Below are 26,207 nucleotides of genomic sequence, written 5' to 3' on the forward strand. Positions count from 1 at the left end.
TAGGTCTCAACCGCCCTCAGTTGTTATCAATACGAAAGATAACCTTCTGATAAGGGTTTTGATGCTTCAAGACTTTGAATAGGGGTGGTACGACAAGAATGCAAGTGACTTGGAGGCGAGGCTCCAAGAGCAAACAAAGGCCTATAATGAGAGCCATCGACTGCTTTAATTACTCCAGCAAAACGAGGAGAAGTGGGGGAAGAAACTGGAAGATGTTTAGGTCTAAGCTAGGGAGGTCTCTACCGAGAGGAAATCTCTACAGGACTTTTTGGACGCGGTTCTCCTCTACCAAAAATATTTGAAGAAGGAGGTCTCAAACTTGACCGACGAACTAGTGTCATCCGCTGGAAGATATTTCGAGAGGGCTAAGGAGCAAGTCCTCTTCTTGAACCATACTCTAGACCTGGGCCTTTTGGACCCTTTCAAAGTCTTGAGATTAGGGATCATGGTGGATGAAGAGGATGTGACCCTTCTTGAACTCGAACCCTTCCCTTCTCAGGTGAATGGTGTGGTCCATGTGGATGGCGACCCTGGAAGTCCGCAATCGGAGCTTGTTGTTGAAGAGGGAATCCTTGAAGAATGATCAAATAAATAGAAGTATCTTTTTTAGTACTTACTTCTCAAATAAATATGTAAATCGTCTCCCACATGGTGTGATTCGATAAAACAAAACGTGAAGTAAAAAAATGTTACTTTACAATTCTAATCATATGTAAGGTTGTGGATGGAAATTAAATTGTTGGAAAGTGTAGGAACATGAAGTACATATTGTAACTTGAATGAAGATTTCAAGTCAATATTTTCAGTACCTACAACACGAGTATGAGAGCCCTCAATAACAGTGATATAAGAAATACTTGAAGGTGAAATATAAGAGGATAGTAATGTGGAATCAAATGTCATATGATTAGTGACACCAGAGTAAAGAATCCAAACATTCTTAAGAATATTACCAAACAATAAAAGAACGAGAAAGAAAACTCTTACAAGTAATTGGTGAAGGTGTATCATAATTTATAACATCTTAAAAAATGACGAGACAAAGTCTTGAAGGAATAATCGAAAAAAATCAGTCGTACCAAAAAATGAAGTATGTCGGAGTTCAATTTTTACCGCACAAACAAAACGTGTAGGGCCGAGCAAGCTAACTGGCGGTTGGATCGCCAAAAATAAAGGTGACTACGGCGGGTAGAAATTGAACAAAGAATGCCAAATAGTGACGATATGGAAATGTTATTGGAAAAAGCAACAATAATCTGCAATAAAAGGAGAAAAAAGGCTACCGACAACGACTAAGGTTTATGCAGAAGCGAATCTCAAAAATTGGAAACTCTTTGATACCATGTTAAATGTGATTGGATCTCATCCCAAAAACTATCTTAAAGGGTAAGGTTACCCTAACACATTAATACATTCAACAACTCGTAAATTAAAACAATATGAGACTTCAAACAAACTCAACAATTCAAATACAACTTCAACATCCACTCTCACGCGAGCCTATTAGAGATTGACCTAACTCATCCTTACAAAACCGGTTGATAAGTTGAGGAGTGTCCCTCTATATATACTATTTCAATGCTCTATCTCCAACCAATGTGGAACTTTTAAATTTTCCTAGTAGAGCTAAGTCCAATTTTAGATTGCAGTTCTTAACCTAACTAACTATGATATGATGTTATAAAATAAGATTTTGATATATTCAAAAAATTGTAAGCTCTATGTTAAAACAATAATATTTAAATAGAGAGAAAAAAATCTAATAGTCTTTGCTTAACGATCCTCCCACTATTTATATTTAAGACAAATATGAATATATCATGTCGTGAAAAATTTGAAAATATATATATAACCTTAGTGCATATATGCCAATAAACTAAGCATCACTTTGAATAAAATTTGGAACCTACACATTCCTCCTAGATGTAAACTTCTACTAGGGAGAATTTTGAACGATGTAATCTCTATTTGTTTTGAACTAAACATGAGAGGAAATGAGGAATTAAGTGCCATATCATTTGCCCTAAGTGCTTTAAAAAAGGCCATGATCACATCTTTATGCATTGTGAGAAGGCAAAGAAAACTTGATCTTACCATATAAATTTCAATATTACTCCGGATATTCCTCCTCTCATGCATAAAAGACAAATAAAAGCTAGAGAAACAAATTAAAACCGAGTCCATCACCATCTAAATTCAAGGAATCTAAAGTCACAAATTCAATCTCATATTAATATATTAGTATCAAACATTATTTTGCAATTTGCAAAACCCTAATTGAAACCACCATTCAAATGTGACATCTTCATGAATGGACATTTCTTTCAATTCCTTCTCTATATTCATATTCATCCTCTTCTTCTCCTTCTCCTTCGTAGCTTCTAATCCTTCCAATTCATATTTCAAAACCACCTACGATCGTCTCTGCAATGACATCGTCCCCGCATCCTCCACCCCGTCCGATGCTCAAACCATCCCCGATATCGCCGAATCTCTCTACTTTCACTTCGATTCCTTCTCCGGCGGCCATCCACTTTTCAACACATCCGCCGGCTCAAACTTCTCCAAACACATGTCATTTCACGTGACCTCCGCTCGGAGAACCGTGAGCAATGACGTGTATGAATTGCTAGGGAAATTGAATCTCCGGCAACAAACAAGAGTGCAGTCCATTCCGGGAAGCCCGTTAAGGCCTAGGGTTTCAATTAGGATGCGTGTGTCTCTAAAAGGCTTTTGGTCAGAATCTTCCGGTAAGCTTTGCATGTTTGGAAGAGGATCATATGGTAGTATATACAATTTGGGAAATGTTAATGCTGTTATTAAGGTTCATTACCCGAATCATGTTACAGGTTTGGATAGTTTGATTGGTGGAACTGGAGAAATTTTTTATGAAATTAATAGCCCTTGTTAGAAGAATAATAGGAACTTTTAGAGTTTATTACCTACCAATGATTTATCTTGCTTGAATCACAAGTAACTTTTAGAGAAAATAATTTCCCTTTTTTTCAGTTTAGAATTGATCTTAACTTTCTTTTACAACTCTCTGAGTTGTTTGATACAAGAGACAATGTTAAATTTCATTTTCTCCTGGGTAAGCTTTTCATAAAAAGTCACTTCCAAATAATTCTTTGAATATTTAGCCATTTGACAAATTTTATATATATATATATATATATATATATATATATATATATATATATATATATATATATATATATATATATATATATATATATATATATATATATATATATATATATATATATATATATATATATATATATATATATATATATATATATACATACTTTGTAGAATTTATTTAGATGCGACAGTGATTTACTGAATCTGCAGAACATTCCTGAAAAAATAAAATAAAATTTATCTTAGACTCTCAAATATTTTTGGGTCCTTTACTTTACGGTTAACGTTAGTGAATTTAAAATGTTTTGAGCCATTGAAGATGTATCTTTTAAACCATCTAAAATCATGTATTTTTTCCAAAATAATAAGATTCAAGATGATTATGTGTATGACAGTAATTACATTTATAAAGAGGGTGATTTATTTTCTTCTTCACATTACATATACTTATAAATGATATAGCATTATTATTAGGCTGATAACCTAAGCCACTTTGTTATACAAAGTTTTTTTAATTTGATAAAATCATAGAAAAAAAATTTTAAATAACCATGTTTTAAAAAAAAAAACCATATTTTCAGATTATTTACCAAAATGTCTAGGTTTCATACACCGGAAAGGTGAATGCGCCAAATCAAATGGCATATTAGTGTGCTGCAAGCCAAACCATTTGGCGCAAACACACAAATTTTAGGGCAAAAAAGTTTTAGCCATTTGATTTGGCGCATTAGGTCATTCTCTAACACATAGGCGCCATTTCATTTGTCTCCTATATATGTGTTGGAGTATTTTTTTTTTTTTTAAAAATAATCCCTTTTGTGTGTTTTAGCGCAAAGTTTTTGATTCCGGTCTTTTAATTTCGTAAAAACGTCCGATAAATCGATTTCGTAAAATTCGTAATAACCCTAAATAATGTTTGCGTTGTCGATTTCGATTTTTTAATAAAGCACACTTTATTTATGAAAGTGTTGGCTGGAGATTTCGTTTAGAGGAAATATTCTTTGAAGGATTAGAATTCGAAGAAAGATGGTTACTGATGACCATTTTTGAGATTAAAAATGGCTACTGATGGCCATGTTTCTAGGATGTTGTTTGAGTTGGAGTGAAGATGGTTAGAATCGGAGCTAATTCGAAGTGAATTATCTTTAAGACTTAAACGTTTTGCGAAATACGAAGGATACTGAAGCTTAACGTGTTTTCGTGACATTCTCGGTTTTGATCACGTTGCCACGCGTCGAAAGAGGATTCAGGCGGGAGGATTTGAATTTCGAAATAGTCTGTGTAACCGAACAAGGACAGATGGCATCCCAGGGATTCTTGTGAGCAACGTGGCATCAGATTAGTGTAGGACCGTTAGGGTCGAAATTAGTATAAATAAGGGTCTTAATGTTAGGATTCTGTGTGTTCATTTTGTACAAATCACTCACAAATTACTCAAGTATCAAGTGTTTAGAGAACGAGTTCGCTGAGAAATGTACGTATGACACCAACACCATTTTAAATACATTTGTATCTTTCTTTATTCAAGTATCTTTTCAATTCCTTTATTTTCTTCGTTTAACTTTCATTTCGAAGTAATTTTACGTTTCTGCATTTAACATTCTAGCACGTTATATTCTTGCACTTTACATTTCTGCAATTTACACGCTTTTATTTATGTTTTCTTTGTCGAAAGTCATATTAACATGTATAACAAGTGTTGTTTCAAGTGAATAGTCATACGATCATATCACAAACAAGTTTTCTTGAAGTCAGAACAATCAAATATGAACCAAATCATATCGAAAGACAATTGTTTGACTATGTCCTAGGATCAATCTAGTCGATCCTGCGAGTAACCAAAGTATATTTTATAGTTTGGAGGACTAGCGGTTGTTTACCGGAAATCACCGTAAACAGAAAGACTAAAGAAAGGTTACAAGAGGTGGTAAACAAAATTGATACATTGTCGTAAAAAAATTACAAAGTATATTAAACTTGCGACGAGGTCGAGCCACGACTAGGACATCTTTTTTTATTGTACCCCACCTGACGACAAATGTTGCATTTTCTTTCCATTTTTTCGTGGACGTCCATTTCGGTTCTAATCCGCGTACTATTGGGGCGACCCTTTTTCTTTCGCCGCATTGCGTCATTATGCCAAACTACCTCCCCATCATACTCAGGCCAGCAATCCTCCTTGGCCACCACTGAAAACGCAGCACTGTAAACTCGGAGCAATGTCTGAGCCTTATAAATTGGAGATAGTAGTGATATTGCATCGCAGTGCGCAAATGCACATGCTGCTATGACATGTGAGCAAGGCATACGGAAAGCTTGAAACTTTCCACAGTCGCACCAATGGTCGTCTAGCAGAACCCGATATTGTTATCTTGGCAAACCCTCATTGTGGTCAATTATTTCGTGAACACTGAAAGTGCGGTTGAATCGATCGGAAGCAGTTACTTGATGAGTGTTTGCTTTTGCCGAATCCTCTTATATAAATTTCATGCAACTATCACTAAACAATTGACCCGATTGTCTAACATCACTCCACTTCTTGCCTCTCATTGAGAATAGTGAAGCCATCCTAAAGTAGGTTGCCTCCACTAGTGCAGTGATAGGAAGATTACCAATGCCTTTGAAAACTCCATTCATGGATTTTACCAGATTTGTCGTCATGTGGCCCCATCGCACGTCGTTGTCATAAGCCTTTGTCCATTTCTCCCTGGAAAGGTTATCTATCCAAGTTCTCGCATCTGGATTTGTCAGTACAATCTCACTCCGATAATGTTGGAATATAGGTTGGGTTAATGCATAACCAGCATTGACCAGGGCCTTCTTGAGCTGCCTATCCTTGATCTCCCGCATGAAATTCTGGGCGATGTGGCGAATACAATACACGTGAGTTGATGGTGGGTCATGCTGTAACACCCCATATTTTCTAATTTTAATTTAATCGGAAATTAAATTATTATTTAGAATTATTTGGTATTTTGTTGAATTATTGGAAAATTATGGATTAAGGGTCATTGGGCTAGAATGGTGAGATTAGTAGTATGGGGGTGCTAAGGGAGTAAGCCCATTACTAATTATTTTATGTTTTCATAAAATAAAGGAAATAAGGAAAATTGGGGAAAAGGAAAAAGGAACGTGAAAAGCAGAGCAGAGGAGATGAGAGATTGGAAAGCTGAAACGTGAAAGAGGAACAGAAGAGGAAGAGGGCTAATCAAGATCTTTGGCTAAGGTAAGGGGGGACTCTTCCGATTAATATCTTTTATCGTATTATAGATGATGGGACTGATTTAGATGCATTGTTTGTGTCAATTGGTTATATGTTAGGTTGGGGTTTTGGGATGATTTTGATGGGAATTGTATGATGTGATGAATTGCATGATGATATGACTGTTATGATGATTGAATGATCCTCTTTGTGTGTTATATTTGTGTTATAACATGTATGTGGCTGATATGGTGGTATTTGAGGTTCATGACATAACTTGGTTTGGGTTTTGGGGATTTTGGGATGAATCCCGTAATGCTGTCAGTCGATGTGAGATCTCTGGTTTTTGCCAGTTCGCGCCGCGAAGGTAGGTTGGCGCCGCGAAGGCGTAATTCTTTTCTCGCATCGCGCCGCGTGCATATGTTGGCGCCGCGAACGTGTTTGTATGCTTCAGGTCGCGTCGCGAACTCCGGTTGCGCCGCGTGCTGTAGCGATAACTGTTTTCTTGTAAAAAGTTAAAGATGTGTAACTTTCAAACCGTAAGTCCGTTTTAGACGCCGTTTTGGACGTTGTTCCTTAAATTGAATGTTCTACCATATGAAACGAATAAAACAATAACAACTTGATTTTATTTTAAAAAGTATCATTTTCTTCAAATGTGGTTTATTCTGGTTTTGCATAGCTGATGAGGTGCAATGGTTGTTGTGTGCATAATTGAATATGTGCAATGATGTATGTTGTGATAATGTGGTTGCTTTTGTTAATTGTGCAAATGGGTGTTGTTCATGGTAAATATGGTTATCATGTGTTTTGATGAATGATGAGGTAAATACTCTGTCGTTGATGAGTTGCTTTGTCGTACTTGGTACACGATTGTGAGGGGTGTTATTGTTGTTGCACTGTATGATGAATGATTTACCTGTTATGATGTTGTGGTTGTAATTGGTGTTTGTTATACATATATTGTTGATGTAAAATATGTATTTTATTATGGTTGAGAAATAGCATAACCGTGTGTGGCTATTGATTATTGTGGTGGTTGATGATTATGACATTTGGTTGATTTATGTGGGTGATGAGCATGTTATGGTTGATACATGCATTCATAATCATTATGTGGCTGATCCTTGATGATGGTGGATCAGTGGTAGCTAATTCCCATTGTGTGGAATTAGTGAGTGGGTGTTGCCGTATCCTTGACGATGGTGGATCGGTGAGTTGGGTTATCCCAGATTTTGGTACCACATGCATATAGTTGCATTTGCATTAGGCTACTTGTGTTATTATAACATGAATGGAAGATTGTCCAATGTTATAATATGTGATGATTGTGTAATGGTTATGATTTGTTTGGATGAATTATGGTGTTGTCTCTTGGTAATGTATTCTATTTGTTGTTGTGTGTTGATGAGTACTTCCTGACAATCTGAATATAATGAAATTGGATGAATAATGTGACTATGATGTGTTATTGTTTATGATTCGATAACATTTGTTAATTGTGAATGAGACTCACCCTTACTTTGATGATTTCAGATTGGCGAGTAGCGGCTTTTGGCTCGGTGAGGATTAGCTCATGAGTCAGTTTATTTGGTATAGCGTCGGTGTCATGCTCTGATATTGTAACACTGGGGGAACGTTAGTTTAGAGTTTATGATGATACTCTATTTTGTTGTTATTGGAGTAATTTTGTGAGATATTGCATAGATGATGTTATGCTTATCTGTTGATTAATGTTCCGCTGTATAGAAACATGATTTTGTTAAATGGATGATTTTCCCCTAAGTGAAGCATGACAATTGATTTATGATAATTTGTTTTAAATTGAATTGTGGCACCCTTGTTTTCATGTTTTACTCTGAATTATTTTATTAATTTTCCGCGGGGTTTAGAAGGGTGTTACACATGCCATCCGTTTGCTGGATTGTTATAAGCATTCTCAATGGAAGCGTGCCTATCAGAGATTAAACAAAGGTCAAGCTGATGAGCAACATGTTCTCGGAGATTTCTTAGAAAGAAACTCCAAGCCGCGGCAGTTTCACCTTCAACAATTGCGAACGCCACTAGAAATATATTGATGTTCCCATCCAGTGCAACCGCCATAAGCATGTTTCCCTTGTATTTGTCGTATAACCATGTTCCATCAATTTGAAGTATGGGTTTACAATATGCAAACCCTCGTACGCAAGGTTTGAACGCCCAAAAAAGGCGATGGAATATTCCGTTTCCTTGGACAGGGTTTCCATTCGGGGCATGCGCGGGCAGTGTCTCTAGAATAGAAACAGTGTCAGGTGCGTAAGTTTGTAGCGCAGTAAGCTAGCAGGGAAGATTTTTGTATGACTCCTCCCAATTTCCGTAGACTTTTTCAATTGCCTCTGTTTTTGCAACCCACGCCTTTCTGTAAGATGGAGTGTAGTTGTAGGCTGTAACGATATGCGAGATAATATTTTTGACCTTCAAAGACAAATCAGAGCTTATGAGAGGCAAGATCTCCTGACAGATAAGATCGCCACTGAGCTTCGTATGATCTTGGGAAGTGTTAGGGTTGACACATGTATGTTATTGCGTAATCGACCCTATGACCCATGCATTACTTCTCTTTCTATAAGAAGCCAACAGTCTGAAGCCACACTCTGGATTTTTACAAGTGATTACATACCGTTCCAGGTTTGAACGATCTACTTCAAAATCAACGTTGTGCGCCATGTTCCATTTTTTAATTGTTCTAAGACATGCCTCCTTAGAAGGAAACTTGTCTCCTTCCTTTAACTCATCGTCACTTTGGATGTACGGGGTGAAGAAGATGTCGGATGATGGTTCATCACTTTTCAGGTTCAAGTTACTCATATGTGCTGGAGGTGCATACACATGAGCTGGAGGCACCGACATGTGGTGTTTGTCTTCGGATTCCTCGTTGACCATGTCGTCAAATTCAGTTTCCAAATCTTCTTCTTCCTTGTCTATGACATCAACCTCTTATTGCTCGTTGATGGGTGGGTCAATAACTTGCGACTGAACAATATGATGTTCTTGTGTCTCAATTTGTATAGTAACGTACAGCCCGATGGCATCGAAGCCAGAATATTCGTGGTTAGCAAACATATCCTGGAGGTCTTCGTCATTTGCAATCTCCATCTAATAAAACTTGACAGTGTTGTTGTTATTGAAAGAAGGATACTGGTAGACAATGTTTGCAATAGGACCCATTGCAATCTTAGCCTGAAGTCGCTGATTGAAGGATGTAAAGGTGGCTCTTTTGCTTAACAAAAATGGCACAATTTGAGTGTTTCTCATCAGAAAACCGGCTGTTTCAGATATGTAAGTTTCATCGTTTAGATGGGCATTTACCAAGTATTGGGGAGATGAAGCCATTGTTTCGGGTTAGTGTTTGGGTGTTGTAATATCAGGTGATAATAGGCAATATTGTTTGTGTGTGTTGTAATGTTTAGAAATACTAGTTGTCTTATATAGGATAAGATAATGCTCTATTGCGCAATGTTTACCAACATGCTTACAGCCTTGCATTGTGTAATATAGAGTCAGTCAATAGATTCCAACATGACGAGACTAGACAATGCACGTTGATCTATGTCTGTCTCAGAATGATGTGACTATACAGACGCACACTGATATATGTCTGTCTCAAGATTCCAACATGACGAGACTAGACAGATGCACGCTGATCTATGTCTGTCTCGGGATGATGTGACTATACAGACGCACATTGATCTATGTCTGTCTCAAGATTCCAAGTTGATTGTAAAAGACAAACGCACAATGATAAATGTCTGTTAGCTTACTTAATGTTTGCAACAAACACAACAACCACATCAATTATAATTAAATGATCCAAGGTCTGATTACACCATAATAGCGTTTGCAACATATACTTGGAAAACACTACAACAACTGGTAGAACACGAAATTACATTGCAACAATAAAATAACACAAAACAAGAGGATTTTAAAGTATGATGTGTCTGACCACATCATACACAATACACAATTTAAACTACTCAAGTATCACTGCTAGAACAAGTGGATTTTCAACGCCTCGATTAACTTCTCCACTGTGTGTCCAAAACATTAGATCCACATCGTCTTTCACACGATCCCAATAATACATGTAGGTGCCTTCTGGGTTATTATCCGTCAACGTAATGTATGGACAACGATAATCTATTTGTTTAACTTTCCTGGTTGGACCATCTAGTTGACGAAACCCGGTGTTGATGTCTCTAACAATTCTCTTGAAATCCCAATGCGGGTTCAGACAAACCCTCATGTGACTACCTTCCTCAAAAAACACTAAAGCCCAAACTGAATCCATTTATAACTATCGGAAGTAAGAAAAAAAGATTTGATACTTCAACCTCCACACACACACCTATATTTATAGAAGAACCTACCACTTCTACCAATTATTTTTTAGCGGGAAAATATTGTACAATATTTTATTTTTTTGCGGGAACTATTTTTGTTAATTATTAATAACTTAAATATTTATTGGCGACGTTGTAACGATAAAATATCAATTCATTGAAATATGCGTTGAGCATTTGATTGAACGGTAAAGAAGTTACAGAAATATCAAAGAAATTGCGGCATCTAAGATATTACAACGGTTAAAACAATGTCTTCTCTATCCTCCATCATCCGAGTGCATTGGATGTCGTCCTCCATAGTCTCCCACCAACGCTGCCTTTCAAGAACAACACCACCCCTTGTTCTAAGCCTCTTGATACTTCTGATTTCTTCTCCGGGATTGTACTCCCCATCCAAAAACCTCAGGATGGTCCTCTTGAGTTGGTCTATGGAATGGATATTCCAAAACATAACCAGCATGAGAGGTTTGACGGGAGAGAATATGACATGCCTGTTCCTTCGACGATACTCTGGTTGATAGTCGAACCGCTTCACGGGTGGTGGAGGCTCTGATCTCCGGTGCGTGTTATCTGGCCTTATGCGAGATCTCATCCTTAATTCGTGTGTGTAGTTTTTTGCATATAAGAAACCCTAATTTATAGAGGCGACTTAACTCCCCAAGCATAAGACGAGATAAGACAGGCCCGTCGCGAGTCTCGTCGAAGAAGGGACCTCCCCAAGGACGCCTAGTCAGAGTGCCCCAAGGTCTCCCATGAGGTTGCCCAAGTCTGGACTAATTACCAATTCGTCGAGACCTCAGTGAAATATACGCACCCCAACCGCCACCTATGATCATTATTTTTCATTAAATCAATTATGATCCCATTAATGACATTGAATGTCGGCGATCATCCAAGGAACATGAAGGGGTATGACATTCATGGTCATAAAGGACGAGAATTATACCATGAAGGGGTATGACATTCATGGTCTCCCAGAAAGAAACAAGCAATCCAAAAACGAGAAACAATAACTTCTCTACAACCTCTCCCGACCCGCATCGGGGTGGCTATCAATATTCTTCTGCAAGAATATATATATTAAACTAGTGTGATACCCGTGCGTTCGCACGGGTACCTGTCGGTTTCGCGTATTTGGAATGAGCTAAATAAAATGTATTAATAAAAAAAATTGATTTAGAGAAAAAGTTAGAAAAATAGTAATGTAAAAAAAATGGAATAGTAAAAATAAAAAGTAATTAAGAAATCAATATCCATATTGTTGTAGAAAAAAGATATTTTTATCAATTGATCAATAACTTCATGTTAATATTTAATATTTTGATCAATAAATTCATATTCTCGTTAATATTAATTGATTAAAAGCAATTTACAAATCAAATATATATTACATATATAAAAATTGGAGCTGCAATTAAAATAAAATATATTCATTCTTACTTGCAACTACAATAATTTGTATTCCTTATTATTTCCAGGTATAGTACTCTCTTATTTTCCTTTATTTGTTACTTTTAGGTTTTTCACTCATGGATAAATTAATAAACTCTGTTATTTATAATAATCTATTTATTTTTTAATATTTTTATTTGATTTATTTTATCACTTAGTTATATTTGATGCATTACCCTTTTTTGGGTTGATCTAGTAATTGTTGGGTAGGGTTTATGCCCCCTAAGCTTGTTGTTCCTCTTTTGATTTTATATATTTTTCTTTGCCTTAAAAAAATATTCTTATTTAATTATTATTTTATATTATTTGATTTTGAAATAAAAAATATAAATATTATATTAAATTATAATCCTACAATCTCTTCCACCAAAAATTTCTCTTCCAAATTAATTTATATATTAATAAATTAATAATTAAAATGAAATGAACAATATTAATAAAAATGTTAAATAGCAATAAAATTGATTAATCCACTAACTCATTTATAACTCCCACCAACTAAAATATAAAAGCCACCGACTGAAAATTGATAAAAAAAAATATGTTACGTGGTTTTTTATAAAAATGTTAAATGACTCATATTCTTATATAACCCCGTTAATCTATTATCTCACAATTATGCATAAGAGCGTTATATGTAACTTCCATTTTTAATGCCAATATAACTTCTTAACTTGTGATCAATCTCTGATACCACTTGTTGAGCACTTGTTGAAGCACTTTCAAGTTGTGATTCCACTTTTGGTCTCTCTGATGGTCGACGATCGAATGAACTGAAAGGGATAGACAATAGTTAGTATACTCAAGTATGTAATAAAAAGAAACAATACCAATTCAAGTTCTACCATGGTGGTCATGCAGAGAAGATTTGCGAGCTTCCAATAACTCATTTAGCCTCTTGGTAGCCATTTTGCTTCCTCTGTCTTTCTATGAAGGACCTGGAAAAAAATTCAGAGGCACAATGTTAGCGAAGTGCTTTTGCCGATAAGAAAACTTTTGTGCTTCTTCATCAATCCACGACGGTGTTTACGATCTTACGGTTGCTCCACACACGCTGCAATGGCAAACCATTCAAAACCAACATCAATATTTTCAAAACATCAAATCAACAAAAACGATGAAATCATAAAACAATATCCATAAACAAATTTCATTCAACTTAGAATTTCTTGAAAATCAGAACAAATTATTGGCATTAGAGTTCTCACCCTTAATATTCCTTCAGCCATCACCTACAATGTTTGGTATATCAACTGTATGACTCAGTTTTGCCCCTGCATCATTCGGTACAACATTTATATGACTCTGTTGAACCCCGAGATCATTCGGTACAGCAGTTGTATGACTCGGTTCCGCCCTGCATCATTATCACACAACATGTTGAAGTTTTGTACCTATTACCATCACAAGCTTTTTCGCGTAGCGAAAACACATGTTAAACCGAAATAATTTTCAATGGAGTAACTCATTTAGGGACTGCCACAACAAAGGTGAAGCGCGCGTATGCTCTATCGACACGCTTCACATCTTTCTGCACAGTAAGAATTTAAAATATTTATCTATATTTTAAAAAAATATTCCTTTTGCATGCTGCAAATATAGTGTAATAATCAATCATAGTATGTTCGATTCCAAAGGCACGAAAGAGATATTACCGCTTTGAAGACTTTGAAGGGCCACTTTTGAATACGGCGAATCCAGTGAGTGTTCCATTTCTAAGCAACAAATATAAAGCAACCATAAGAAAGCTTCGAATAATATCTACTGCAAATACAAGGTTGACAGTGAATTGAAATCAAATCGAAACCTAGAAAGACCTAAAAATGAGATAAGTGAAATTGGGAACTACATAGCGAATGAAAAAGAGAGTACCTAGGTGAGTAAACGTTGATAGTGAATTTCTCAGTGCCGTTAGGGGGGTGTATGAGAGGGAGATAGGGGTTCTTTGACCATAGCTGCCTGTGAAATTAAATTCTCAACTATAAGAATCCAATGATTTTCAATTCTCATAAAACAAACACCCCATAGTATTACATAGAAAAAATACTGAACAGTGTGAAACTTATTAATCAGTAAACCAAATTGACCCTTCTGAAATTAACGAAAGATTAAGACCTTATAACGTTTAAATTGCAAACCTTTATCAAAGTGGTTAAAAATCACGATATCATCAGCAAACGTGTTCATCGTCACCATCAACATCATATTCATCTGCACAAAAATCAAAAGAAGAACGATATCAGAGAAATAGAGACAAAAGAAAGAGAAAGAGGAAGAGTAAGAGAGAGGTAGAGGAAGAGAGAGAACATTTTTTCAAAATAGAAGCAACCCTAGGCACATAAAGTAGAAGTGAAAAAAGAAAACGTGAAGTGACTAGAACATAGAATTACAACCAAGGCATCCACGTGGCTGAAACAGAAAGCAAAGGGACAAATAAGTACTTTCCAGATCATAAAACTTTCTTATATTGTAGATGTGATCATTATTGTCTCATCAATAAATATATATATAAAAATAAAATATATTACCATATATAACACACAATCATATCACAAAGATTCTATGCAAGTGATCTCTTAGTTGCTAGATCAAAATTGACTTTGATTTCTCTCCTCCTCACATGCATAAAAAACAAATAAAAGTCATAAACAAATTAAAACCAAATCCATCAACATTCAATCTCAAGGAATCCAAATTCCAATTATAGTATGATATAATTCATTACTCAAGAAATAAATTAAACCAAGAAATCAACACTCGTTTTCTGCAATCCAGGCTGGTTCACTCCAATGCTTCCACTTCTAAAACTCCATTTTCTATTCAATCATAGCCTTAACTCAATCTCTTAAATTATTCATCTTACTACAATGTTTATAATTCAATCAATTAAATATAAAATCACAGATTCAATCTCATTTTAACATATAGTTTCAAACATTATACTCCTCAATTTCCAAAATCCTTACAAATTCAAAATCACCATTCAAATGTAACAATCTTCATCGATGGACATTTCCGTCATTTCCTTTTTCACATTCATCTTCTTCTTCTCCGTCGTAACTTCCAACCCTTCCGATTCATCTTTCACAACCACCTACCACCGTCTCTGCAATGACATCGTCCCCGTCTCCGCCACGTCGCCGCCGTCCGATTCTCCAACCTCCCCCGCCATCGCCGACTCTCTCTCCCTCCAGTCCGCTTACTTCTCCGGCGGCGATCCACTCTTCAACCGATCCCCCGACTCAAGCTTCTACAAACACGTCGCCTTCCACGTCAACTCCGCCCGGAGAATCCCATCCGACGGTACAATCGACGGCCTGTACGAATTGCTAGGGCAAATGAATCTCCAGCAACGAGCAAGAAGAGTCCGGTCCAGTCCGGCGAGGGTTTATCACGGACCTAGGGTTCCGCTGAGGATGCGTGTTTCTTCTCTGAAAGGCTATTGGTCGGAATCTTCTGGTAAGCTTTGTATGTTTGGAAGAGGCTTTTATAGTAATACAAACAATCTGAGAGATGTTAGTGTTAGTGTTGTTATTAAGCTTCGTTACCCGAATCGCGTTACGCTTTTGGATAGTTTGATTACTGGAAGTGTTGAAAGCTTTGATGAAATCAATAGCTTGCATTATTTTGAACCTGTTTCGATGTTGACTATATCTCGGAGTTCGAATTATTATTTTACAATGGGTGGGAACAATATTGATAGTAATGGATGTGTAGCGGGATCTGGATCGAATGAGGAGGAGAGTTTGAACCTTGGGAATGTGAAACAAGGGGTCTGTTATGGGTTTCTCGATCATGTGGATAGCTTTCGTGTTGAATATGGGAGTCATTGTAATAATGTGAGTTGCAATCTCTTTGGTGGTGGTTCTGGTGTTGAAAAGTTGCTTGGTTTCATGGGTTTGTACAGAACTCGGTGCGTGGAGGGTGGGAAGATTCAGATGCTGTTGGATTTTCATGAATCGGAGTATACTGACTGGTTTTTACTGGCTCATCCGAATACGACGTTGATATCTGAGGGGGTGTGGGACGAGAATGAGAATCGGCTTTGTGCAGTTGCGTGCCGGATTTTGAACATCACGGGAACTCCTTACGTTGGAGATTGCTCGATTAAGCTTACGTTAAGGTTTCCTGCTGTGTTGTCTTTAAGAAATAGGAGTACTATTTTGGGCAAGATATGGAGTGATAAACCTGTTGGTGAATCTGGCTACTTCGGCAGCGTGGGATTTGAACGTATCTCGAAGAGATCGGTAAGTTTGCCGGGTGGTTTACAGTACAAGTATACTGAAATTGGCAGAGTAAGAAAGTCTTGTGCCGAAAAGATGACTGCTAGAGGAAAGGGAAAGAACTATCCAGATGTATATTCTTCTGATACAGCATTTAGCATGGTTGTGACAAACAGCGAAGGGCAAGTAACTCAAGGTTACTCGTTACCATTGTTTGTTGGTGATCAAGGTTATGAAGGACGGCCTTATGGGGTTCCATTTCTTCCGACGAATGGTGGAAACTTGAAAGCACACAGTTTGCAATTCAGCAATTCGTTGAATGTCAGCTATGCGTTTTTCCTTAACCCTTCTTCTGATTTTAAGTTTGGTAATGAGATCTCATCAACAGAAATGAAAATTAGTGCTGAAGGATTGTACAACAGGAAAACTGGAGTAATGTGTCTGATAGGGTGTCGGCGTTTGAGAACAAATGACAAATTACTGACGAAGAATGAGTCTCTGGACTGTGAAATCATGATTAATATCCAGTTTCCTCCATTGAATGCAAAAGGAGGTCAACCTGTTGAAGGGACTATAGCAAGCATGCGACAAAAGACGGATTCTTACTATTTTGAACCCCTTCAGTTGTCTTCATATTCTATGAGCAAACGAGAAGCAGACGCGTCCATTTGGAGAATGGACCTTGAAATCGTTATGGTAATGATATCAAACACACTCGCTTGTGTGTTTGTAGGATTGCAACTCCTCCATGTGAAAAAGCACGCAGAAGCGCTTCCTCGCATTTCCATTGTGATGCTTCTATTCATTACTCTAGGTCACATGATTCCCCTGATGCTGAATTTTGAAGCCTTATTCAAGGTGAATCATAACAGCGTGCAAGACACTTTTCTCGGGAGTGGAGGCTGGCTTCAAGTGAAGGAAGTAGTTGTGAGAATGGTGACAATGGTAGCTTTCCTTCTAGAATTGCGTCTCCTACAATTGACCTGGTCTTCAAGACAGACCGAAGAAAGCCAATCACAGCCAGGTTTATGGGTTTCTGAAAAATGGGTTCTATTCATTATTCTACCATTGTATTTTACCGGTGGATTAACTGCATGGTTCGTGCACATATGGAAGAATCATCGCCAGAAAAGCTCTCGACCGTTCCGTCTTTCACGCCATAAGTTTAAAACTCCTCGTAAACATATTAATCAACTTCCATCACTCTGGGAAGACATGAAATCTTACGCTGGTTTACTCCTAGACGGGTTTCTGCTCCCACAAATTCTGTTCAACATATTGTCGAACTCAGAAGAAAAACCTTTGGCATCTTTGTTTTATTTCGGAACCACCATTGTTCGAATACTGCCCCATGCGTATGATCTTTATAGAGCTCACAGTTATGCATGGCACCTTGGTATATCATACATATACGCAGACCATAGTAGGGATTTTTATTCAACAGCTTGGGACATTGGAATTCTGATTGGTGCTCTTTTATTTGCTTTAGTTGTATACTTTCAGCAAAGATTTGGCAGCCGATGTTTTCTTCCAAAGAGGTTCAGGGGAACTTCTGCATATGAGAAAGTACCTGTTATTGGTAATGATGATTTGTGATAGCTTAATATTGATTGGATTTTGTAGAATGAATTTTATTTTAGCATTGGAAGACAATTGTTACAATGGCAGATATACATTTCAAGATGAAAGAGTATATAGGATTTTGCTCATATCAAGAAACGCTATGCTAACATTTAACACCTATGAAAAAAAATTCATACTGAATTTTCTTTTATAAGAGAAAGCCATAAGTAGAATCAATTTTTGGAGTTATAATCAATTAAGCGTTATAGAAACTAATCATGTCAAAATCAATTCTACTTTAGAATCAATTTTTGGAGCATAATCAACTAAGCTTTAGAGAAATTAAACATGTCAAAATCACTTCTACTTTAGAATCACTTTTTTCTCTTTCAAAATTGGAATCAAACATATATTAATCATGTGTTTGGTTCAGCCATGGAGAATATTCTCTAAAGTTGATTTTGGTGAAAAGTAAATTTAACATAAATTAATTTATATTTGAATATATTTATGTAAAATTGAATTGAACCGTAAATTTTGATATAAAATTTTAGTTAAAATTTAAAAACTACAAAATTTTAATTTCAAGTTAAATCAATTATGGAAGCATATCCAAATTTAATTTAGAAAAACCAAATAATCCAAAAGTAATTCAAAATTAAATTTACACCCCTAAATTGTATTTTTTCTCTTGCAAAAGGGAAATCAATGTATGTTCTCATTTTAAAAGAGAGGTAAAAGTAATTTTTAAGATTTAGAATTAATTTTGGTGCATTTAGTTGGTCAAAAATAAAATTGTATTTTACCAAATTGATATAACTTGAAGAAGAAAAAAACCAAATTTATAACAATTTTTAGACTAAACTTAATTTTCTATGATAAAATTTATATCCAATTCTATTTTGCATAAATTAACATTACAAAAAATACATTACTTAATTTAGTTTCAATTCAACTCGAATCAGTTTTATAAAAATTATTCATTCATAATCAATTTTCATCACCACAAAACCATTAGCTAATTATTCATGGTTGAAGCACTTAAAATTGAATTTTAACATGCTTGAATATTTTAAAATATAATTGATTTTATTTCCATAATTGATTGTAATTTGAAGATATAATTGATAATTTTTTAATTGAATTATAACATAATTTATATTTAAATAAATTATTCAACTCATTTTTATATAAATATACTCAAAAATAAATTATTTACATTAAATTCACTTAATTATAATCAATTTATTTAAAATCAATTTTTGTAGCCACATTCAAAAGTATGGTAAGAAACAAGGAAAAAAGATAAGATATAGTGGTTGTGGCATTGCAAATATAATAATGAAGTAGAAGAGATTAGTGTTTTTTTTAGCCATCTATGTGCAGCAGAGCTCTTCACAAGAGCTTTAATGCCCATTTAAGTAAAACAAAAACTCTGAAGAATGAAAGTAGCAGAGTGAATCTTCTTAAAATCTAATCTAAAGAACATGGTCAAGTAATTAAGTACATAGCTAACTTGCAGATATACTATCTAACTGAAAACTGACTAGGAAGCACGGCTGACTCGTGTTCGTCTTAATCCGCTAAAACTGACTAAAAGTTAAAATCTAATCTAAAGAACATGGTCAAGTAATTAAGTACATAGCTAACTTGCAGATATACTATCTAACTGAAAACTGACTAGGAAGCACGGCTGACTCGTGTTCGTCTTAATCCGCTAAAAGTTACAATATATACAGCAAGTAGATTGTCGTCAGTGACTGATATGAGCAAATCACCTGACTTTCCTCCAATACTAAACTACCCTGGCAGATACATAATAATGTTGACAATGGAAAACATGGTGATGTACTGTTATGGGAAACAATCAAAATCACTCTCCTTTCTTTAAGAGATCGGGTCAATGAAAATGTCATGTAACTGTTGTACATAAGCCATAATTGTCATGGAAAGAAGGCTAAACTTTGGTTTTGGATTTTGCATAACCTGAAAATAAGTATCAAGTTTGAATTAGATATGTAAAATACTAATAAAAACAAATGAATGCTGCAAATGATTGCTAAAAAGGACATGCACATTCATTTTTATAAAATAGCATGCTTTAGCTAAATTTGTTTAAGAAATGTAGTTAAATATAGTTTTAAGAAAACAGTGTTTTGGTTCTGATAAGTACATACCTTAAATTAGTAAACCTTGGACTGGTACATTAACAAGCTGATACTCTACATGGAAGATACAGAAACACATCTCTCTCTGCGCAGTTGAAAACTTTTTTGTTTTTAGCATGACCTGCACAAAATGAACCAAATTTCAGAATTGCACAGCCCAAGCTGAGTCGACAGGAAAATACTTCAAGGAGCAAATCCGTTAGCTATACACCAAGGTTCATTGCAGTTTACTAGGTAAAATTCAGCTTTGTCGTAATTGCATTGAAAAGAACATGATGCATAAATTACCTGTAATGACACCTTAAGCAGATTTCTTGCCACTAACGATTCGAGATATCTGGAGACCCCTGCTGAAAGCTTCATTGAAAAGAATTCTAGTTTGCATTGATTGAAATCCAGGTAACCATGAGAGAATCGCCATGGGGGCCATAACAATAATTCCAAACAGTAAATCGTAGAGTCGTGCCAAGGAGACCACAGTATCCCACACTAAAGTTGACTGTAGAAAAGGCCTGAGCACCTGGGCTATTAAAATAATTCCCCATCCTGTGGGAATGAATGCCAACGAACTTGTTAGAAGATCAACAAAACTGAAGCTAGTGAACTCCAGTAAGAGGACAATTACAAGAACTGTAACCATGGTCACAAGAAGCTGCACTAGTCGATAATATATGTGCTCATTTGTAGCATATTTGTCCCGTGCATATGCTAGACTGATATAAATCGCAACAACAGCAACCATGAATATCCAAGACAGCAAGTACACGGCTATACTAGTTTTGTTATCTGCAATACCCAGCTGATAAACAATGCCATACTGAAAGAAGAAAAATCGAAGGTCTAAAATGATTTCCAACAGCTTTCCCCATATACCGGTTGTTTTGAGATGATCTTGCTCCTCATACCACCATGTTTCCCAGCTGAATTCTGCCTTTAAGAATGGCCCTCCTGGATACCAAATCCAATTCACAAAGTCTTCAAAGTCATATACAGTCTTCAACCAATCAAACCCAGAGGGATTGAAAACAAAAGGAGACATTATCCATGAAACTACAAGAAACCAACTTGAGATTGTCATAGCTATGTAGACAAAAGTACCCTTAGGCAAGGGACTATGAGAAGCATACACAGTTAAAATAATTCCAAGTTCAATAGCCTTAACAAAATGGCTTCTAGCATATAGTCGATAGTTCTCAGCAAAACTCTTGTGCTCCACCACAAAACCGCGGCCAGTGGCTCGGTACTTCGCACCACCATGAAGTATAGTCCGACCAAAGAAATGGGTACGAGTTCCCAAAGAGAATGTGTAGAATAATGACGCAAGCTGCAACTGCATTGTCAAGAAGTCCCATACTGCAGGAAGGAAACCGTGCTCAAGAGTATTTTCAACAACCATTGGGAGTGCAGTGAAAATACCAAGCTGTATTATAAACTGCTGATTTACGATTGCGCCAAGGGCTTTATTGTTGCTAGCATTTTTCTGGGCTTCCTTTTCAATGCCACTGAGGGCCATATAAAGGCGGCCCCAAAGAAAGGCATAGACTGTCAGTACAACTACCATGGAGTTAAAGTAAAATCCCACAGTTGTGTAGAACACTGAAAGCATGCGAAAGAAGTCTAATCTATGACCTAGCCGGTAAACATCTCTGCTCAAAACCTGCTCACCATTGCCACTTGCGACCTTTGCCTCAAACATGGATATCTGATTCAAGCCAACGTCTCTTCCTTTACCTACCTGTATGTATTCATGATGTGTCACATTGCCGCCTCGCAATGTGCAATTGAAACCAGCAAAAATATCTTCACTGATATTGATCACTCTAGAGGCTTTGCTGACTCCACCACGACACAAGAACCAGAACCTATCAAACACATCCGGATGACCGTAGTGCATCCGTACTTTCAAAGGGTTTGCCAGAACTCGCTGGCCCAGTGTCACAAAACTTGTTTCTTGGGCTGACATGAACCAAGCAAGCGATGAAACAGATCCTGTGAAGATATTCTCTCGGACCCCCAAAATGGTTGGCTTCTTGATACCATGGTAGGCATTGAACTCCTCCAGCAGATTCCGCATTTTGAGAGCCTCCTCAAAATAATGGTCTTGATTCATATCTATTGTCTGAACTGCATCCCCCCGCGTAAAGATCATGGCGTGATTCTGATTCTCAGGTTTCCCTTCTCCAAGTTTCAAAGGCCCGGGCAATCTGACTCGATAAATCTCAACCTCACTTTGCAATTGCTGATCAAACTTCACAAGAACAGAGTAATACTCAGTCTCTTCCCTCCCCAAAGAAACCTCATCAACATATGCTACTCGAAGGGCCTCATTATTTTTCATCAAATACAGTATATCATCAGCTCGGGGATTCCTCTCTGCCTTGTGGCGTCCATACATCTGGCATGCCACAACATATGAGAACTTCATCATTGCACTCCCATATTCATGTCCCTTGAATAACAATGACACACTGCTATCTGCCCTTCTCAATTTCCGAAGAGATGGGCGCCCATCGGAGGATAGAGTGTTTGAATTTCTGTTTTCGTATGTTGAACCATATGAAATAATATGCTCGGATCCCTCTCTTACATCCATCTCAGATGCTGAATCAAGAAAAGCGAGCATCTTAAGGGCACTATAATAATACATCATCCCCCTGACTGTTCGAGACAATGTTTGACCTCTATAAGATACCCAAAGGCGGAGGTCCCATGCTTTTGTTGTCCAGAGATCATCCTCATCTTTCAAGCCCTCTCTACGCATCCTTTCCATAAAATTATTCCATTCATCTTCATATATCTTCTGCAAATAAAACAAAGTAGTAATACCATCCTCATTCTCCTTTCGAAGAGACTCTTTGCTATATAAAACTTCCTCATCATAATATGGGGTCAAAACACTGAAAGCCATCATCTTTTCAACATAGGGAGCACGGGGCATGTTCATAAACAACGAATTGCTAAAGAAAGCAATCCGCCGTCGAGCCTCAAGATTCAATGGAACATTATGCATCGAGTCTCTTGAAGTAAGAATTGTATACAACCTTCTGAGCTGCCTAGTAAAGACTTCATCTCCGGCATCAGGAAACTCGATAGCAGTCTCAAAGAGCAGTCCCCCATCAGTTGTTGGACCTTCTAGCGCCAGACCTTGCTCAACCAACAGGGCGGCGGTCTTCTTCACCTTTGGAAATCTTCGAACACACAATTCATATAAGGCTTGCAACAAATTTACAGCTTTATTCAAATCTTTATTTGGTTGCATTGAAAGTTTAACAAGTTCAATCGCCTTAGCATGTAGCTCTGGTAGCAGAGACATTTTGAACATTTCTGTTAACCTACCGTCCTGAATGTAGTAGTCTATTTCCTGGAATATAGTAGTCACAATGGAGAACTCTATCTTATCAACTTTAAGAATCATAAGAAATAAATATTTAATGCTATCATAAGCTTCAATGACAGCACACCGGCGATACTCACTCTTGCATATCCTCAACCAAAGTGATCTGTCAGACTCATTTTCCAACTCTTTTGCCTGACTGAGAGCAAGTAGTAGCTCATTGCATAGAAGGAAACACGGCCATCGAATTACCCTAATTTTCCAGCAATTTGGTGGCAGTTCCAAGAGTTCTAGTTCTCGATCACTGATGATATCTTCCTCCCTGAAAGTAATAATAATCTCATTCCATATTAAAGCAAACCTGGTGGCATCCACTTGGCTTGATTCAATTTTTGTGAAGGGTTTACCAAGTCCGTATCGTAATTTCAACCGATGGATGGCATCGCGAAGCTTCCTCAGCAACGTTGCCTGCTGACTTAGCAGCTTCTCTTCTGGCATCAGATTGAACTGCATTGCACTGGCAAAGAACTGGAACCGGAGCCTTAGTTGTGAGATATTCCGAATTTCACCCAAATGTGAGAACAGACCAGTCGTACCACCAACAACGGCCGAGATAATCGAATACCATATTTGCAAATCCATGAAGTATACCAGCACAACAGGTAACCATAGCAAAACAACTGCAACTCTGTTGGTGTTATTGAAAAACTCATGCCATTTATAATTAACACCCTTAAGTTTCAATAGGGCCTTAGTAGGAGCAACTAGAGGTTTGAACTGAAGAAAGTAACTGAATGAAAATTTTGAAGCTAATACTCCTATCCAGAAAATAGTATACTTCACATTATCAAGAAGCCCTTGTCTCACACCACGACCAACAAAAATCCGGGTATGAAACCACCATGTCCACAAGTATATTATACCCCAGTCCGATTCCTCAATGAAATTCCGTAAACACGGTATCACAAATAGTACACATGCCAGCATTTCTGGTATAAGAAAGCAGAAGACAATTTTAAGAAATGTACCAATCCTCTCATTTGCCTTATCTGACCAATTTCGATGAGAACCCTTCTCAATCCAAATTAATCCATAAAATACCCCAAACAAAACCGTCCATGTTATAGCCGCCAAACTCTTGAGCACCATCCTTACTCCACGCCAAGCAGTCTCTTTAGTAACCAAACTATACTGAGTTCCAGCATCAAGCACCGATTGAAGTATCCGAAGACCACCCCAAGTGATAAACAAAGTCAACAATTTCACTAGAACATCCTTTCTCTCCAATGCTTGCCATGGATACTTAGTATCCTCCCACGCAACAATTATAGCACCCTGCATGAACAAAATCAGCATAACCCAAAGCCTATCGAAACTCTTATAGATATTCCAAAACGACCTCTGTTCAACATACCCAGTTTTCCCCACACGCCTATCCTTCGGCGTAGTCCCGAAAAAACTAGACTCGAACTTCAAAGGCCATCCTAGTTTCTTCAAACACCTCCTACTCCAAAAATACTCATTTATATCATCATAATTCCTCCAAGCAGAATGTGGAGCTTTCCCATTTCTACTACTATCAACCTCAACCTTAATAGTATTACAAATAGGCATAACAACAGACTTCAAAAAACCACAATCCCCCGAAACCGTCGGCAAAAAAGGACTACCAGTATTAGGGTCAATAAACTCATCAAGAACCAAATTAAGCTCTTTCGCCATGAAATGATAAATATAACAAATACATTCAGGAACAAACCGAAGGTTACCAGCTTCCCCCCAAATTAGAAGGTAAAGCAAAACATACAACAACTCCCGGCGAAGATCCGTCGGATCACGACGGCGGCGAGAGAGCAACACGCTGGACTTCAATCCGAGATAAGAACACCATGCAGTATAATTATGAAGCAGCTTCTTCCGAAACCTCTGCAAAACTCCTCCGTCAAGCGAGTCAACTATAGCTGGAGGAGGTTCAAGCCGCATCTGAGCATTTGCAAGATGAAGAACCAAATGCTCCCTCTGATTCCTCGCGTTGTCGTTCTGAAACCCAAACAACAACCGGAGCCAGTCTAGCAAGTCCATGTCCGGTTGCCACGCCATGAAACGGTGCTTTGGTAAGTCTCCGACTGTACGGAGTGCTGCTGCGGCGGCGCGTACTTCTGGATACCGGAGAGAAGGATGATCTATGAGAAGGTCGTGAACAGGAATGATGTTAAATACAGAGTTCAACGGCGGTGGCGGTCGTGGCTGGTTCACAGCAGCACCACGCGCGGCTGACGCTGCGGCGGGGCGTTGTCTCATATACATTATAACCGTCTAACTGAAACTCAGCAGTTGAGAGTTTGTTACTTAAACTAAGCAGTTGAGAGTTTGTTACGAAGAATACATTAGATAAGTTTTTTCATTTTCTCGCCAATTTCTCGTTGTTTTTTCAGTTTCTGTTTCTTAGCTATGGCGGAAGAAGATAGAGCTCTGAAGAAGGAAAGTACATAAAAAAGAACTGAAACTTTTTAAGTTTAACTGTGCAGTTTCAAGTCCACGCGCTGTGGGGTCGTGGTTGAGACACGCTCCTATGGTGGTGGGTTTTAAAGTGTGGGGCCTATTAATACCACTATAAAAGTTCTTGAAATTTGAAACTGTTCGATCGATGAAGCGACGTCGTAATGGAATCTTATGTGTTTTTTTATTGTTTATCCGTTTGTAGTGATTGATTAATTAACGGCTGTGATGAAATGT

General features: G+C 37.2%; 2 protein-coding genes and 1 non-coding gene across 3 annotated transcripts; 1 reads left to right on the forward strand and 2 right to left on the reverse strand.

The window, feature by feature from the left end:
* Window positions 1-15,188: 15,188 nt before the first annotated feature.
* LOC131596450 (uncharacterized) lies at window positions 15,189-18,002 on the forward strand. Its single transcript, XM_058869103.1, has one exon. The coding sequence runs from the start codon at window positions 15,189-15,191 to the stop codon at window positions 18,000-18,002; it is 2,814 nt and encodes a 937-aa protein (XP_058725086.1).
* A 1,422-nt stretch (window positions 18,003-19,424) lies between these two features.
* LOC131644958 (callose synthase 11-like) lies at window positions 19,425-26,030 on the reverse strand. The gene is made up of 3 exons (XM_058915589.1): window positions 20,426-26,030; window positions 20,147-20,258; window positions 19,425-19,955 (listed from the first exon to the last, which is right to left on the reverse strand). Exon 1 carries the CDS (start codon window positions 25,776-25,778, stop codon window positions 20,439-20,441), a length of 5,340 nt encoding a protein of 1,779 aa, XP_058771572.1. The 5' UTR covers window positions 25,779-26,030; the 3' UTR covers window positions 19,425-19,955; window positions 20,147-20,258; window positions 20,426-20,438.
* On the reverse strand, window positions 22,720-22,798 carry LOC131645468 (small nucleolar RNA J33). The gene has a single exon (XR_009297088.1). It is a non-coding gene; the product is annotated as a small nucleolar RNA J33 (small nucleolar RNA).
* Window positions 26,031-26,207: the final 177 nt, after the last annotated feature.

The sequence above is a fragment of the Vicia villosa genome, linkage group LG1 (assembly GCF_029867415.1).
Source record: "Vicia villosa cultivar HV-30 ecotype Madison, WI linkage group LG1, Vvil1.0, whole genome shotgun sequence".
NCBI lineage: Eukaryota > Viridiplantae > Streptophyta > Magnoliopsida > Fabales > Fabaceae > Vicia > Vicia villosa.